General features: G+C 37.4%; 2 protein-coding genes and 1 long non-coding RNA gene across 3 annotated transcripts; all 3 read right to left on the bottom strand.

Annotated features, from left to right (window-relative positions):
• Positions 1-3,146: 3,146 nt before the first annotated feature.
• Positions 3,147-7,925, bottom strand: LOC130996567 (monodehydroascorbate reductase). The gene is made up of 10 exons (XM_057921851.1): positions 7,500-7,925; positions 6,894-6,965; positions 5,910-5,961; positions 5,474-5,554; positions 5,215-5,333; positions 4,894-5,113; positions 4,659-4,777; positions 4,452-4,577; positions 3,733-3,873; positions 3,147-3,612 (listed from the first exon to the last, which is right to left on the bottom strand). The coding sequence occupies exons 1-10, from the start codon at positions 7,548-7,550 to the stop codon at positions 3,289-3,291; spliced, it is 1,305 nt and encodes a 434-aa protein (XP_057777834.1). The 5' UTR covers positions 7,551-7,925; the 3' UTR covers positions 3,147-3,288.
• Positions 7,926-10,423: 2,498 nt separating this feature from the next.
• Positions 10,424-12,098, bottom strand: LOC130996566 (uncharacterized). The gene is made up of 2 exons (XR_009092668.1): positions 11,473-12,098; positions 10,424-10,695 (listed from the first exon to the last, which is right to left on the bottom strand). It is a non-coding gene; the product is annotated as an uncharacterized LOC130996566 (long non-coding RNA).
• A 563-nt stretch (positions 12,099-12,661) lies between these two features.
• Positions 12,662-13,357, bottom strand: LOC130998410 (uncharacterized). The gene has a single exon (XM_057923826.1). It carries the CDS (start codon positions 13,355-13,357, stop codon positions 12,662-12,664), a length of 696 nt encoding a protein of 231 aa, XP_057779809.1.
• Positions 13,358-18,068: the final 4,711 nt, after the last annotated feature.

Below are 18,068 nucleotides of genomic sequence, written 5' to 3'. Positions count from 1 at the left end.
GAGAAGAAGAAGGGGCGTCGGCTCAAGCAGAGAGACGCCGGCGTGGAGGCGGACGGCGCCGGTTCGCGCCGAGCATTCGCCGGCCTCAGGCGGCGGCGACAGAACCGAGAGAAGGGAAGGAGATGAGCTCCGTACTGGGTGTGTGGGTGAGTTTGGTAAAACCGTAAAAAAGAGAATAAAAGAATGACATGGATTAAGAAAAGAGAATAAAAAAATGACATGGATTTAAAAAAATAGAATTTAAATTACACTGTGGCATCCGGTGAGCCACGTCATATTTTTGGTGACCGGAAAAGAGATGCGGGATATATTTGATAAAATCCTGATACTTTGAGGGTTTTGAGAGCATTTCGAAAGTTTCAGGGTATTTTTGATAAATCGGGTATAGTTTAAGGTTTAATATGATATTTACCCAAAATAAAATATCCGAGTAGAATGGGAGAGCAGACTTGATAGTTTATGATCAATCTTTTTGTTTGCAAGTTAATTCTGTGCCAAAAACAATTTCATTATTGTCTCTTTGTACTGATAGTAGAAATGAGTTACATAAGAATGTTATTTTTCATGAAAAATGAAAATAATTGTATAAGTTAGTATATAGTATTGTATAAGCAGCAGTATAATACTGTATAAATTTTTTATCTGAGTTCGAATTTTGAAGGGAGCGAAAATTTTATCTAATTAATTAAATTTCGTTATGCAGTCATTATAAGCAGCTTATGCAAATTACAAACATTTTATGCAATATATATACTGACTTATGCAATTCTTCTCTATTCTCACTATATTTGTCCATTTCAATTTGATATTCTGCCCTGATAGTATATCGATCTACCTTTGTCGTGTAGTATTATTAACATACACTAGTTTAATTATAATCCTCGTCTCGTTATCCATCACCTCCTAATTATTAGTAATTAACTATATTAATGTAAGCAAGTTTCGTCTGGCAGGTTAAACATAATGTATTTAAGGTCAATTATAATATATAGTAAGTTTCGTCTGGCAGGTTAAACATATGTATTTAGGGTCAAATTTTCTATGAAGTCTCAATTTTGATTTATTTTGTGTAGTTCAGATTTTGAAAAATTATTTAATTATATCGACAATCACAATAGAACTACGCCATTAATTGTTTTTTAATACTTGAAACGATGATCAATCGCCACAAAATCAATACTTGATGTGTTCACACTAAAAGAGATTTTCAACAATAGTTAGACCATTGTCATCGAACAACCGATGTACTTGGAATTGCGCTTAAAAGTTGGCGTTCCCACACTAACTTTCAATTCCGACCGTACCAATGGTCCGGTGACTATAAATTTAGAAATATCTTTTAGTGTAGAATATATTAGACTCTTATTTCATGACGATTAGGTGTATTTTGAAAATAATAACTACTGCTATAGTTTTGATGTAATTATAACTATGAATTAAAAAAATTCAAAATTCAAATTATACAAAAAGTAAAGTTGAAATTATAAATTGAAATTCACTATAAACTATAATTAAGCTTATGTATTTATTTTTGAATGAGCATCCACATCCGTTGAGTCGGTTGGAGGCTCGTCCACGGATAAGTCGGTTATGAGGCAATGCCCTTGCATTGGTCGACTCATCCATATAAAAAAATGGATGAGTTGATTATGAGTGGCCTTGCATTGGTTGAGCCCGACTAATCCATATATAAAGTGGATGTGTCGGTTATGAGTCAATGCCCTGCATTGGTTGAGCCCGACTCATCCATATAAAAAGTGGATGAGTCGGTTATGATTCAATGTCCTGCATTGGTTGAGCCCGACTCATCCATATAAAAAATGGCGCGTGCATTGCACGCACATGCACAAAATAAGATGAGCCCGGCTCATCCATATGAATCGAGCTCGAGTCACCTCCACCTGCATTGATCGACTCATCCACAAATCGATTCGAACCCCTTAGATGAGTCGACCAATATGGGTGCTCTTATAGTATCATTCATCAAATAATTTCTAGTTGATCCTGCCATTTAAGCAGTGAGTTTTTCATTTTCTTTGGGGCTAGTAGTGGAATGGTTTGCTATAAAGAAATTTACACCCACGAGTTTTATCAGCACATTGCAATGGAATGAATAAATGCATTGCTAGGTGTCCACTGCGGTAGCCGGTAGGTAGACGATGACAAGCAAGATGTGAAGCTGTCAAACAGCATCAATAATTATACGTCCTCTTTCTAATATATCGGTCTGTGTACTTAATTTCTGTTTTTTTTAAGAATATGACGATGAAAACCGATGCTACTCTCGGACTCGACGTAGTATTTTAACTCTATAACGTGTATTTCTTGTAAACATAAAAAACTTTAATCCACAGAAAAATAGAAAAATTAAGTGCAGGTTTGAAATTAAAAGTAATGGATGAAACAAGTTAAGCAATTAAATCTTGTGAAATCTGTCGGGTACACGTGTCGTATTTACATGGACCTCCCATCTAATCACAGTCACAGATAAGTGCAAATGGAGAGAGAGAAAGAGATGGGAGGCCACACCCTTAAAAGCATGATTGAGACCACAGCCTCATGAGAGAGATTACTTGTTTAGAAGGGCAAAAACAGAGCACAAGTATGAGGGATAATCATGATACATGTTTGTTGAATCAGATGTAACCACCAAAGAATCATTGTTCATCATAGTCACACCCTCTTTTCAACAACACACATACCCACCAATGCTGTGATGTAAGGAAACTCTACAAAACCAAGACACTACATGATTCTTAGAAACATGCTTTTCTCTATCAATAGAGTAACATCCAATTAAACTCAAAGCCAGTTTAAAGTATCAATATATCCAAATAAATATACTCCATTTGGCATGCACGAAAAGGCTAAAAGCCCCCAAAATCAAAACTCTCTATCGTACGCACAAATTGACATTCATCGAGATAATATTACTTGAGGGCAGGGGAAAACTAAACAAAAATCCTCTTCAAATGATTGATGAACTCTCCGAAATATACATATGCACTCATTCACAACATATTTATCTCCAACGAAACGACAGGCAATAACTTTATGCCTCCTACCAAATAGGCAGCTATCATCTTCATCTTTGCTCGAAATGTAAGCAATAACAAATAAATGCCAAGTTAAATACAAACATGAGATGACCACATATATAACATTTCATTCCCAGAAATTATATTGTATAATCGGCAAAAGCAACCACAAACAAGAAAACTTAATAATCCGCAGGCTTGCATCGGAACACACAAGTAATTATATTTAACAAAATCAAGAAAAAAGAGTTCAAATTTTGTTTGCAAAGGCAAGACCCTCTGCGGCTAGTTGATCCAAGCTGTCTACTGGAGGCTGGAGCCTCGCGAGTTTGGCAATGGCCTTGTTCTCTTCGGGAGTGCCACTCTCCAGAAACACGCCAACCACCTTCCCATCTTTGATCCAATATGTTCCAAACTTGTGAGTTGCCGATGTTGGGTTGTTGTCTCCAAATAGGACGGTCTCACCTACGTTGTCACCGTAGAACTGCCACGACAGGTCGAAGGCACGGGAGTAGAAGTATGGGAGGTAGTCGTATTCCTCAATATGACTCCCTTGTTCACTTGCAAATATTGCCTGCAAAAATAACACTCAATTACTCTTCATATTCACTCACATGCAAACCATGACTTCTTCATTATGAGAGGGGAGAGGAGAGGAGTCATCAATGCAGATAAATTGGTTCAACATCAATACCTTAACAGCCTGTTCAGCAGATTTGCGTGCATGATCAACATGCTCAACTCTCCTCAGCTCATTGAATAATTTCAAGGGGAATGTAGCAACATCACCCACGGCATATACATCAGGACTGCTTGTCTTGAAGAAAGCATCAGTCTGCAACCAAATGCCCTTATTAACTGCTCAATCGTCATAAAAGTATCTATATATACTAATATAAAGAGTGTCTTGGGCACAAAATATAGATTGTCTATTATATCCATATTACATATTTAATTTTAAGGGCAGTTATGTAAATTATATATTTAAAAGAATACTTCATTAGTGAACTAATACCACATCCAAAATCTATTTGATATATATCTGAAACTCTTTTTAGAATCCTCAAACAAATAAATATCCTAGAGAATCTAACTACTTAAATTAGATAAATGAAAAACTTTTGGACCTAATGATTTTATTAATTTAGAGACATTAATGTATCGTTCAATAATTTATAGAGTTTTCTAAATTTCAGAAATTATAATTTAAAATCAAGTTATAATTTAAATTAAATAAATACACGTATCTAGGAATTCATTGTGAACAGGCATATAATAAAATCTTTGCGAGGGAACTATTTTAAACAAAAATCATGCACAACACATTCAATAAAAATGTGATTGATGCAAGCACCACAGGGAAAAATGGGTCAAAATTTAAAGAGGACATATGATGTTACTGAAGTCACGCACCTTGATTCCTCCCTTCTCTTCTTCAACCTGGCCTTTAACTAGAGTTGTGAGGGGCCTTCCACCTACACCAACAACAACAATATCGGCTTCTAGAACCCTACCATCCTTGAGTTTTACATCTACAACCTGTAAGCAGGTTAATGTCCATGTTACTTCTGAGATATGTTGAAAGATAAATAATCAATAGAAAGTTTGGCAGGGATTCACCTCTCCATTTTCATTCTTCCCAAACCCAACAGCTACAGTGCCCTTGATGATATCAATTCCCTTATTTGCATAGTAGCTCTCATAGAAGGAAGCTATGCCGGCAGTGAATAGTCTAGGCACTGAAAATAATATGTTTAGGGATGGATGGCAAGTACATGGGCATGTTAAAACTATGCAGCATCCATAAACCAATAAAACATCTTATGAAATGGAAAATTTATGAAATTTGACTTACTGCACCAAGGTTCAGGGTAAACCATGCAGACATCAATGTTATTCATTCTCAGAGCAGCACTTAGCTCCAAGCCTATGTATCCACCACCAACAATCAAAGCTTTCCCGTTTTTCTTTGTTTTGATTGCTTCAACAAGTTTGTCGGCATCATCAATTTCTCTCAAATAAAAGATGCTTTTGGCATCAGCACCTTCTACGCCAAAGTCCGTCAACCTAATAACCTGGCAACAATAATACACGCAATCAGGAACTACTGGCAACAATGAAAAGCAGATCAAAAGATCTTTAAAAAAAAAGGATATTTCCCCATAATGTCACTTACAGTAGAGCCAGTTGCTACAATCAATGTCTGATATTTAAAAGTTTCACCAGCTGCACTGATAAGTGTCTTTGAAGCAAGATCTGCTTTGACTATTTCCGTGTTGAGGAGCAAAGATATCCCTGAAAATTATTGAGATAAACGCGCATAAGGGTTGTCGATAATAACATGCTAAAGAATTTCCAACTGATGGATGCAATTACAGAACGTGTCCCATTGTTGCAGCTACGTCAGAAGATAAATGATTGAGAAGATATACTACCTTTCTCAGTATACCACTCGGGAAGGAGCCTCTCTCCTCCACTTCCAACACACACATGGAAACCTGGGAGTCTGGCAGTTCCTGGAGATTATACAATACACAATTAGATCAGCTTGTTGTCAGGCATATACGGACACAAGAAATTTGCAGGGCAATACTATAAAGAATGGATAATTATCCTGAGATTTGAATATGGACACAAATAGCCGTATATCATTAAAATCCATTTCTAAAACATGACAATGGCATGGAATTTGTGATTATTGATTCTGCGTGCGTGCACGCACATGTACATCTTTAAGATAATGTGCATGGCCCCTATATGGGTTTAGTCACAACCATGAAAGTCTCCAAAATCTGAATATTAGGTGTCGCGGTTTTGCTGTGATACAGTTACAATTAGTTAGCGACTAAAGGTTAAGATGAAACTACTCACCCTCAGGGAACAGATATGCCTTACTAAGTGCTGGGCGTTCATAAGGAGCCACCTGAACCATCACAAACACATCAATTTAAACATACAGACAGCAAAATGAATATTTGATACAAGGAAAACCAGAATACTCCAGCATGCATAAAATACAACAAACAGATACATTGAAATTTAGGAAATAAAGGCATTTTAAATAAGTACTAGCCAAGATGCCTACCTAAAAGTACTAAAAGACAAAGGAAAAGATGTATACAAGTTACAAGAATGCTTGAAGGGGTAAATCAATTAACATTTTTAGGGAGTGCTATTCCATAATTCACTAATGTGAGTCAAATATTGTCTTGATTGTGGGGGAGAACAATAATCTCTTTGTAGTTGATTTTGAGGATAATACAAAGGAAAAGATGTATGCAAGTTACAACAGATAATTGTTGTTCCATGCACTTACCCCACACCAGTCGCGTTATACATCCATTACTTATTAATTAGTAGCATTCCTTATATATAAAATGTTTTTTTCGTATTATTTAAGAGGGAAATTGGTATATATTGTACTCATCCTAATACTAGGAAAGACATAATAAAAAGAGAGACTTAAGTGGATGAAATATAATAGAAGAAAGATGCAGGGCAAATTGGATTGAGCATTTCAAGTTTCAACTACTTCTATTCTCAATCAATTGTGATTGAAATTATAGCAACATCCATACATATAGGCTAAATGATAGTGCAGTTAAGTGCTCCTGATAAAGAGATTGTCCCAAAAATAGAAACAGTTGAAGACTAGCAATAATTATTGAGTGAGAGGTTCGAACAGATATCTAGACTAGAAGAGAGCAGGACTTTAGAGTGAACATGAGGCTAATCAAGTACATTCCCAACTAAGAATCTGGTATATGACCAGCTCATCTCTTTATTGAAACAATAGAAACTAGAAGTTTAACAGCTAAAACAACTAATCTCTCGGCAAAAGATTTAGGTGCATACCGCCTCCTTGGAAATGATGGCCAGTTCACCGGGTTTAACTCCCTGCTTGGCGAACTCCCGAGCAGCATAGCCCTGCAACCACACCCAAATTTTATATACACGAAAGATCAGCTCAAGTTTCAGTAATTTTTAGTCAACTTGGGTTTACTCATACTAGACACTAGGTAGTTTCAGAACATATAGATATACGCCAAAAGAATGTGGTGAAACTAGTGTAATCAGTCAATTTTTATTCTTCCTATCGTAATTTCCACTTCACAGTGGAACTTGACTTCATATACACCCAAAAAATACCCAGCTTTCGGATTGTGAATGAAGAGTAGATCTAGTAAACTCTTTTAACTTCTATAATATCAAAAACGAAACAAAAACTAATAGAGCTGCCAAAGCAGCAGTACAGAATGAAGCATTTAAATTAGATGCTCCGATGCAGCTCAAACTTAACAATCGGAAATCAGCAGTGAATTCATTTCAGCCTCACAGAAACTTATGGATCTCCGGGGAGGGGAAAAAAAGTTTAGCATAATGTCAATCAACTAAATTACAGGTGCGAAAATTACGTTGAAAATGAGCTGATCAAGTGATCTAAGAATGAGAAGTACTCACGGCAGCGACGCCACCACCGATGATCACGTACTTGAATGACTTCTCTGCCATTAAGCTGGCGATCAAATATGATTACGATCTGTAAAAGAATATTCCGGCGGAGAAACGAAGTCGGAACACTTTTTCGTTTCAGTTTTGGATTTAGGTGCGAAATGTGGGAAGGTTCATTGAGATGTCAGTATAAAAGGTCGACTTCTGATTGGTTCGTGATTGAAACGTTGAGGAAGTCAACGTGATTTGACACGTGTCAAAATCTGAGTCGTAAGATTAGATGACTGAGCAGCATCGAACGAATTGGGTTTTACCAGATAAGGAGAAGAGAGAAGTGTTTGAATAGCTTGTCCAAAATTTCCAAACCTCCCCTCTTTTTTTGTCATTTAATTATATAAAATTAAATATTTCAAAATATTTTATCAAACATTGATCTTCTCAAAATCAAATTTCCTAACAAATGTTACTACTTAAAATTGTGGAAAGCTTCGATTATCGAATGCTATATCAACCAAAAATAAAATATTGAAAGGTTAACTATAAATTGGAAGATTGTGATTTAAAACGATGATTAAATACATAATTTTAGATACCTTCGAGATAAATTGAAATCTGATTTACATGTTCACATTCATTTAAATTCTATATTAGTATCTTATTTGTGTATTAAAATCAGGCAAAGGCATTAGGGGGAATCTGACTATTTATTTGTATATTAAAATCAGGCAAAGACGTTATGGAAACATAAAATATCCAATATGGCAGGTGTGAAAAGGATATTTTGAGATTGTGTTGCAATGAAAATGCGCACCAGCCGACTAGCCTTGGTGGAATATTAATTCAAAAAGATCCATAAATAATTGGCTGCTTTTGACTCATCATTTGATGATGTTGGTGGTTGCAAATTTGCATTAAAAATCCTAGAAAACTCTGGAAATTGTAAATGGGTCTTAAAATAGGTCACGTATCAATAATTAATGACAGTTTGAATGTATGGTGAATTTTAGAAAATAATACATTTATGCAGTCAGGTTAGCATTATGTGCCTATATGTGCCTTTTTTAGAATAAAAAATAACTATTCCTAAAAAATAAAAAAACTTTTAGAATAGAAGAAAATTTAGCTACTTCAGTGTAATTTTCACATTATTATAGTTACCATTTTTTAGAATAAAAAATTACTATAAAAAAAACAATAACCAAAGTATGAAAAATACAATAAAGTAGCTAAATTCTCTTATTTTATTTTTTTAAAATTAATCAAGTTTTCTTGTAGTATCTAACTAATTTACGACTAGTTATAATGTGGCTGAATAACATCACTCTCTAAAAAAATAAGTTTATTATAAATTTAAAATTTGAATTACTTCTTCACTTCTTTTCTGGTACAAAGTTTATGATATGAAAATAGAACTTATTATGTTGTATTTATACCTTATGGGTGTGTTTGCTTTTTATCCCTCTAAATGGAGGGATAATATAATGAAGTATAAACTTATCACTTAAAATGAGGATCACATTTGTTAGTATATTTTATTTGGTTTGAAGGATAATATATTTAAAAACAATATATTCACATGGCTATTTTGAAGAAGTAAACACAATATTTGGCCACTAATTAAAAAAACATAAAATCTGGTCATTTTTTTACGTTTTAGGACTGTTTTGCCTTTAATTAGGGCGGACCAAATTTGGGTCGAATTCGGGTTTGCGCGCGAGTTAGGCATACATTTCACTATTAGTGTCATTAGTGTCATATACTCAGTGCTGCACGAATGATACTTATGGCCATTTTAGTGTCATACGAATGGTACTTATGGCCATTTTAGTGTCATTAGTGTCATATAATTAGATTTTTTTTTTACGATTGGCACATATGACACTATTAGTGCCATATGTGCCTAACCCGCGCGCAAACTTGAATTCGATCCGAATTCGCTCCGCCCTAATTAAGGGCAAAACAGTCTTTACACGTAATAAATGGTCAGATTTTGTGTTTTTTCATTTAGTAGCCAAATATTGTGTTTCCTTTTTCAAAATGACTATTTCAAAAGCGCTTCTATATATTTATTCACTCCTTATAAGCAGGGCCGACCCTGACATTTTGGAGGTCCTAGGCGAAACGTAAAAATGGGCCCCTTAAAAATAAAATTTCAATATTTTTGTTATTAGCTAGAGATAGAGCATAATAATCTTCCATACTTGTGTATCTCTATGAATTTAATCAATAAATCTTAATAAACCAAAACACATGATCAAATAGGTATTGAAATAATAAAGATTTTTCTAGTATTTTGAGAAACAAAATCATCAATAACATCACCCATTTTTCAATACCGTATTTCAATTATCATAATGAAGCTATAACAATATCTTATATGCAATAGAAATATAACATTTTTTCTAATAAATATAAAATTATAATAACTAATATAATTATTTTAAAATTTGGGGGCCCTGGGCCTTTGCCCCTTCATTTATGAAGAAGGGTCAACTCTACTTATAAGGTGGTATAAAATTATAGGCTGAAAGTTAAAGCGGTAATACATAGTACTAGCACATTTAATAAAATAAATAAGTTTAATATCACCCTCCATAAAAGTATAAGTTTAGTAGCACATTTTCAATGAAAGTACATAAATACCCTTAGGGCATCTACTATGGTGCTACCCATAGTGGATGCCACATGTGTGCCACCTCATCTACTACCTCCTTTTTCAACTACCCCATATTTTCTCCACTATAGCACTACCTCACTTTTAACTATTCATGGACCCCACTATCATTATTATTTTACCACTATATATATATATTTGTGTATTTAATTTTGTATTATATTTTGTTTTAATAAAATTAATATAATTATACGAATAAATTATTTTATTTAAATGATAACATAAAATTTTAAAATTAATATAATTATGCTAACAAAAATTAAAATTCAAACGCGCATTTTATTGAAAATTAATTTCTTACAACACACAACTAAAATTAAAAACACAAATTTAAATACACACAACATCTTAATTTAAATACCAAATGACAAACTAAAAAAAATTAATTATGACACTAATCATCGCCGAATCGCGCCCACACATGCTCAACCAGATCGAATCGAAGTTGGTGATGTATTGTTTTGTCACGTACTCTAGCACCCCTTCTGAGGTACTCGTTGAATCCTTCTACCGAACCATGATTTATTTCCCCTGCAATATTGTTGCTCGACGTGCTTGGTTCGTCTTCAACCCATTGACTTGTCATTTCCCCTTCATCTTCAATTATCATATTATGCAAAATAATGCAAGCATACATAATGTCGGTTATGTCTTCTTTATACCAGAGGCGACTCGGACCTCTAATCATTGCCCAACGAGCTTGGAGACCCCAAATGCACGTTCCACATCCTTCCTCGCAGCTTCTTGCATTTCCTTGAACTTCCTTCTTTTTGGATCTTGAGGATGTTGGAAGCTCTTGACAAAAGTTGCCCACTCAGGATATATACCGTATGTTAGGTAGTATCCACGGGCATATTGCGTGCCATTTATTGTGAATGGGATGGAAGGCGCTTGCCCTTGTAGAACGTCGTTGAATAGTGGAGACTGATAAAGCACGTTTATATCATTGTTGGACCCTGCAACTCCAAAAAAGCATGCCAGATCCACAAATCTTGAGATGCAACCTCCTCAAGCATAATTGTTGGGACTCCATGATCACCACAGGTGAATTGGCCTTTCCACGCTACTGGGCAATTTTTCCATGTCCAGTGCATACAATCAAGACTCCCAAACATTTCAGGAAAGCCATGCCTCTGCTCGTGCATCTCCATCCAGCGCTGATAGTCATCAACGGTTGGCCGTCTCAAGTAGTGTCCACCGAAAACCTCAATAACAGCTCGGCAGAAGTGGCGCAAGCACTCATACCCTGTTGTTTCAGAAACCCGCAAGTATTCATCGTAGTGATCAGCTGGGCCACCATATGCCAACTGTCTAATCGCATTTGTGCATTTTTGTAGTGGCGTGAAACCTTTCTTCCCTGTAGCATCGGGTCTTTGTTGAAACCATGTGTTGTGGGCTTCCAAAGCATTCACTATGCGAGTGAACAACTATTTCCGCATCCGAAAACGCCGCCTAAATACGTTGGGACCCCATGTTGGATTAACATCAAAATAATCCCGCATGAGTTGCTCGTGTGCTCCTTCTCGATCTCGTTGCACATATCTTCTCGTGTGACGTGTGTTGGACGCTATTACTCGAAGCACACGTAGATGGATACTATCATCCTCCATGTATTGGCGCATGTACTCTTCCATAAAGGCTTCAGCTTCAGCTACAGCTGTAGCTGTAGTTGCGGCTGTGTCTTCAGCATCATGTTCAGAAGAAGATGAAGACATCACTGATGTTGTGAAGAGAGATATCGAATATGGAAGAATTGTTTCTCTAGATGATGAGAATGAAGTATATGGTTCATGTATTTATAATCTCTAAGGGTTGACCGTTGGAGAATGCAACGGTTACCATTTCTTATTTAAAATGACCGTTCAGGAATGCAACGGGTATATTTTTTTTTAAATGGCTGTTGGAGAATCCAAGGGTTACCAATTATTTTTTAAAGTGACCGTTGGAGAATGCAAAGGGTATATTTTTTTTAAAATGGCTGTTGGAGAATCCAAGGGTTACCAATTATTTTTTAATGTGACCGTTGGAGAATGCAACGGTTATATATTTTTTAAAATGGTTGTTGGAGAATCCAAGGGTTACCAATTATTTTTTAAAGTGACCGTTGGAGAATGCAATGGTTACCGTTTCTTATTTAACGTGGCCGTTGGAGAATGCAACGGTTACAATTTAATTTTAAATGGCCATTGGAGAATTGAAAAAACAAGTACATTTTATTGAAAGGTAAATTCGACAGATACACACAATACAGTTACAGATTTAAAATAAATTCAAGTGGTGACATTATTACACAACTACTTATCATCTTCCCATTTTTTCAGTATCTTCTCGCAGTGCAATATGTGAGTCTGTCGCTGCATTTCTGTCATCTCTGATGTGTCCATCATTACAATTTTATACTCCTCTAGCCGTTGTTGCTTGTTTTTTATACGCGCATGCTCCTCCATTATACGTATGTACTTGGCGACATTGTCTTCATGCTCTCTTGCAAGTTCCTTCAGTGCACCGAGTCTTCTTTTTTTTCCTTTCCCTTCGCCTTCCTCTTTGCCGCTTTCTGCCCCATTGGGCGGCTCGTGAGAGTATCTTCAGCTGTAGAAGATGATGTGTAGGCTTCTCTTTCTGTATTTTTCGTTCTTTTAGTTGCTTGAACATTCCCTTGAACTTCAGCAAACTTGGGAACTATCGACAAAATTCTCCAAACTCCAATGTACTTAAAACCCTGTGTACCGTGATGTTGCCTGTATTCAGTTTGCGCCATCTCCATGATATCAGCATCATTCGCACCGCTCTTCCAGATGTCTGCAATCCTATTGTAACATTCAGAAAATAATTTTACTTGCTTTTGCATCTTGTAAAAATGTGACTTCAATTGATTGGGTTTCCTAGATGGAGTTTCGGCGGGACGATTTGCATTGTAGGCTTCTTTGATGCGTTTCCACATTTGCTCCATCTTTTGGTCGTTTCCAACCACCGAATCGATGCTAATATCGATCCAACATTGTGCAAGAACCTCACTTTCCGCATCCGAATAAAATGCCCGTGTCTTGTTCATATTCTGTTCGTCGTCGTCAGATTGTGGCTCAACAGAGAGATTTATATTCTCCAAACCTTGAACTGCCTTTCCTGATGATGGTGTCCCACCGTCAGTACCACTCCCATCTATGTTGCTCCTCCTAGATGAGTCTGCAAACATAAACCCCTGCGAAGGATATCCTTGCGGGGGAAATCCGGGTGGGGGATACCAACTCGGGGTATATCCGTATGGCTGAAACCCCTGAGGCGGGCGGATGCCCTTGGGATGAAAATTGAAATGGAGGGCCGGATTGACTCATGGGATTGTTAGGATATATTTGAGGATTAGGCATATTTGGCCATGAGAAATTTACAAAATTGGAACGAACGTTTGAATTTTGAGAAGCAGAATTTGATCCATAGGGATCAAACCAATTTGGAAATCCACTCATGATCTTGAAATTTTTTGAGAAGCAAGAAAATAGAGAGTTGTGCAGGAAAGATATGAAAACATGGTGTTATTTATAGGAAAAAATATGGCTGTTACAAATTTAGCCGTTATTTATTTCAACGTTATAATCTAAAAATTTGACTGTTGTTTATTTGCCCGTTATTTTTTGTAGCTTTATGTAGCAGATTTTTCAAAAAAAATTATTACAAAGATTAATTTTCAAAAGCTTTAATATTATCAGTTTTTTTTTTAGCATCTAATATTTATTTAATATAAAGAACTAAGAAAAAGACAACAAAAATAAAAGAATACATGCACAATTGGAAACAAGAATTAAAAAAAAAAAAGGAAACGAAAGTGTGGTGGGTGGCCCAGCTGCCTTTCAGCCGCATTTGTTGACCAGCCGCACAGTGGGCGCGTGCATTGCACGCGCTCCAACTGTGCGCGCCGAGGTCGAGTGTCTCACCACTCGCGCGTCGCCCAATGCCTTGTGGTCCCCACCGCGTCAGCCAAGCACCGGCTTCTTCTACAGGTACCCATCTCTTCATTGGTACCCCAATTTTTGGCTCCACTATGGTAGAACCGGGTAGCATGATTGCCACATGGACAAGGAGTGGAGGCCCTTATGACTAGTCAAAAAGTGTTGGATGTTGACATCTAATATATTTATATGTTTAACAAAATAAAAAATTGACGCCTAAAACTTATTCCCTCATCGTCGACGCTGTGATTTTATGTGGTATGTGAGTTTGAGATTTCAAACTCACTTAAATCCCCCACACGTTAACTATAAATTTTGCATCTATTACATGGGTTTTAAAAGGAAAAGTTATTTTAATTGATTGTGCGCTCCCTTCACGAAGCTGATATCTGTTAGCATTAATTTAAGTTTCAGACTTTACACAATTCATAAAGAAAACAAAACCTTAAATTCTCCTATCTAACAACCATACATGAGGTTGTTGGGTAGTTAATGAAGGAGAGAATAAGTGTATACCAACCAAATCAGTTCATGCATTAGCCATTTGAAGGAGAAACAAGAAAATCCTCTCAACATACTGCACGATTAGTACACAGTTACTCTGAATTCAAAACTAAAGTACTCCGAAGACTTATATTACATAAGGTATGTGAAATATATATATTTTTTTAAATTTCGACAGTACACGGTTACTGTTCTTCCATACACGGTTGCGCACGGTTGTGTTTATATATGTTGAATATATGTGAAAATTTTCAAGGAAGATTATAATAACATTTATAACTAACCTAGATAACTAGAAGTGGTAAAATAGAACCGTGCACCACAACCTACACCGAAGTGTACACGGTTGTGCACGGTTTCATTCTTTTTTATTCTGTGTTGTTTATTTCGTTATTTATGTTACATATATGACTAATTGGATGTATTGGACTCAATTGTAGAATGAATAACACTAAATACGTAAATTAAAGCATTTTCCAATATTAGTATTCTTCCGTGCACGGTAGCATACACGGTTTCACAAAAGGTGTACACGGTTTGTTTAAAATTGATTGTTATGTTATTTCTAGCAATTCTGTATATATTTTGTATGATTTTATGTACACAGTTTTGTATTTAGTGTATTTGATTGCGTATTTTTGTCGTTTTGAAGCAGATGTCGTTTCAAGCGGTCGTTATACGATGATCGCAGGGACGATGAGTCGTCGCAGGAAGATGAGTCTGACTCCTCGGGTGAGGAAGAAGAAGAGAGACGACGCAGGGATATATTTGATTCAGTCACGACTGAACGTGAAGCTTGGACACAGACAGGGCCTCAGAACTTCACTTCGGATCATCATCCCGATGTCGAGCCTCACGGCAAAGTTGAGCAAGTGGGGCCTGAGCTACGTCATTGGGAGATTCCAGTACTCAATTTTGACGTTGCGCCGACATTAGGTTGGGAAGAAGCTAATGTACTGGAGGGCGGGATATTATCAGTGGGGGCTCTATTTCGGACGAAGGATGAGTTGGCGATTGTTGTGGGAATGTACCATATGGAGAATCACGTGGAGTACATCCTGGATCGATCTAGTAAGACACGTTTGTGGTTTGTTTGCAAGCATGGCAATGATTGTTCGTTCATGCTCCGAGCCGTTCAGAGTGCGTCCATTTGGAGAGTGATTAAGTTGGTGAAGGATCATACCTACCACACGGATTTGAATCGCACTGCCCCGAGACAGATTCCGGCGAGGGTCGTTGGAAAGTATTTTGCACGAAAATTGGTCGGTGAGGGGGTAGCCGAAGGAGATGATTTCAGAGATGCAGCGCTTATTCGGGATTGAGATCAATTACAGCTTCGCTCTCCGAGCAAGAAACATCGCGATTGAAATGACGTATGGTGATTTTGACAACGCCTATCAGATGCTCCCGTCATATTTGTATATGCTGAGATTAAGTAATCCCGGCACGTTATATGACCTTCAAATGAAGGCTGATGGTGAGTTCCAGCATATGTTTGTTGCTCTTGAACAGAGCATGGCTGCTTTCAAGAGTTACTTGAGGCATTGAGGAAACATGCACCGTGCCTGGTGCACGGTTTCGAGTTCTTCCGTGCACGGTTTCGAAGGGCGGTACGCGATTGCGCCTATGATCGTGTGCAGCCCACCGTTGGACATTTTTCAGCCAAATTCACCTATTTTTCGAGTGAACACAGCACAAACAACCAAACAATCAAATCAAAGGCTTTTTAACAAACTAACAATCAACTAGTGGGGTACACAATTCAAACAATTACCCCAAAGCATAGCGAATTGGGGTACACAATTCCCATATCCTACAAGCTATAATGTAGCAATATTTTTCTACATCCCTAGTGGTTTTCATGTGGTCCCGTTTCGGGTTTTCACATATCAATCGGTCTAAGTATGCACATGCAAACACACCACAACTAATGACGTCCTGTTGGCAGAATTATTGGTTGATCGGCATCACCACATACGCCATCTCTGCATCAGCAACATGAACAAACTTGTGGGGATTGTTTTCCTAATACCCCACATTATGCAACAATCTAGGCATCGCTTGGCGACGTTGTGTGACCCCTTCAACATGTGACAGAGAATCATAGACCCGAACCTCCCATCGGTCGATAGAAATGACCATAGTGCACCAATGACTTTGGTTGATATTACAGATAGTAAGAATCTGCATTGATAGTGATGATACGAGAAATATTTAGAAATTTTAATGCATTGATAGTAATGACGAACTGCCCTTAAGAATTACTAAGCTGGCCTCACTAGCCTCCATCCAAGGCCATGTATGATCTGCATCAGTGCCCTGGAACATTGTGATGAGAGGGTAGGGCACGTTCCAATGTGTGTATGCATCTCGCCCTTGTACATCATTCCCATGGGGATCCTCCGGATGCAGCTTAGCGAACTCTCTGTATAGGGTATCCTGAACAAGAATAATTGAGATAATTAGTGTAACAATATATTGAAAGCCTCAAAATAAATCAAAGTCACATAAACTTACATATAAATCGGTTGAAGCCACTGGAATTCTACTTCGACTAATACCCGGCTGGAGTACAGACCGACCTCGATGCCCTATATATTCCTGATTGACTCTGATCCTTCGATTTTGCTTCAAAATCCAGAGGTCTATAATCTGCACCCAAAATAACATGAGTTTGTCAGTAACACAACGCATATTAAACAATACAATATTACGAATATATTATACCTCAGCATCGAACTCGGCACGACGATCCAAAATACGCCCAAAAAAGGCCTGGGTCATCATATATCCAGATGGTTGTATGTGCTGTGTTCACTCGAAAAATAGGTGAATTTGGCTGAAAAATGTCCAACCGTGTACCGCCCTTCAAAACTGTGCACGAAACCGTGCACGGAAGAACTCGAAACCTTGCACAGGGCACAATGCATGTTTCCTCTGTGCCCCGTGCACGGTTTCGAGTTCTTCCGTGCACGGTTTCGAGGGGCGGTACACGGTTGCGCCTATGACCGTGTGCAGCCCACCGTTAGACATTTTTCAGCCAAATTCACTTGTTTTTCGAATTTCATAGAAAAATCAACAGATACCAACAATAACTAGACAACAAACAACATATATCACGATCAAAATCAGTCACTAATCAACAAGCAAACAACAAACAACAAATTTATTCATTGTCCCGACTAGGACATGCATTCCTAGTATGTTTTTCACTCCTACAAATACCACATTTCTTCTTTTGCCGCTTTCGTGCAACGGGTTGTGGCTCGACGCCCTCGTCCTCATCCAATGCCACATTCAAGTCCAATGCAAGTGGTGCTTTGCATCTTCGAGCGTTGTGACCTCGACCCTTGCAACGTGAGCACACCTGAGGTCGCGAGTTAGACGAACCCTCAACAGCCGAACGAGTCCTACTCATCTTCGGGCGCCCCGATTTACGTGTGATATTCGGGGCCG

The sequence above is a fragment of the Salvia miltiorrhiza genome, chromosome 8, assembly GCF_028751815.1.
Source record: "Salvia miltiorrhiza cultivar Shanhuang (shh) chromosome 8, IMPLAD_Smil_shh, whole genome shotgun sequence".
Taxonomy (NCBI): domain Eukaryota; kingdom Viridiplantae; phylum Streptophyta; class Magnoliopsida; order Lamiales; family Lamiaceae; genus Salvia; species Salvia miltiorrhiza.
The sequence above is the reverse complement of the archived record's forward strand: the minus strand, read 5'-3'. Positions and strand labels throughout refer to the sequence as shown.

Excerpts from the sequence above, each read along its gene's own strand:
- LOC130996567 (XM_057921851.1), bottom strand. The coding sequence starts at position 7,550 with ATGGCAGAGAAGTCATTCAAGTACGTGATCATCGGTGGTGGCGTCGCT. Across the intron at positions 5,114-5,214 it reads TTGTAGCAACTGGCTCTACT|GTTATTAGGTTGACGGACTT; the intron begins GTAAGTGACATT and ends TATTGTTGCCAG. Across the intron at positions 3,613-3,732 it reads CTGCTGAACAGGCTGTTAAG|GCAATATTTGCAAGTGAACA; the intron begins GTATTGATGTTG and ends TTATTTTTGCAG.
- LOC130998410 (XM_057923826.1), bottom strand. The coding sequence starts at position 13,357 with ATGTTTGCAGACTCATCTAGGAGGAGCAACATAGATGGGAGTGGTACT.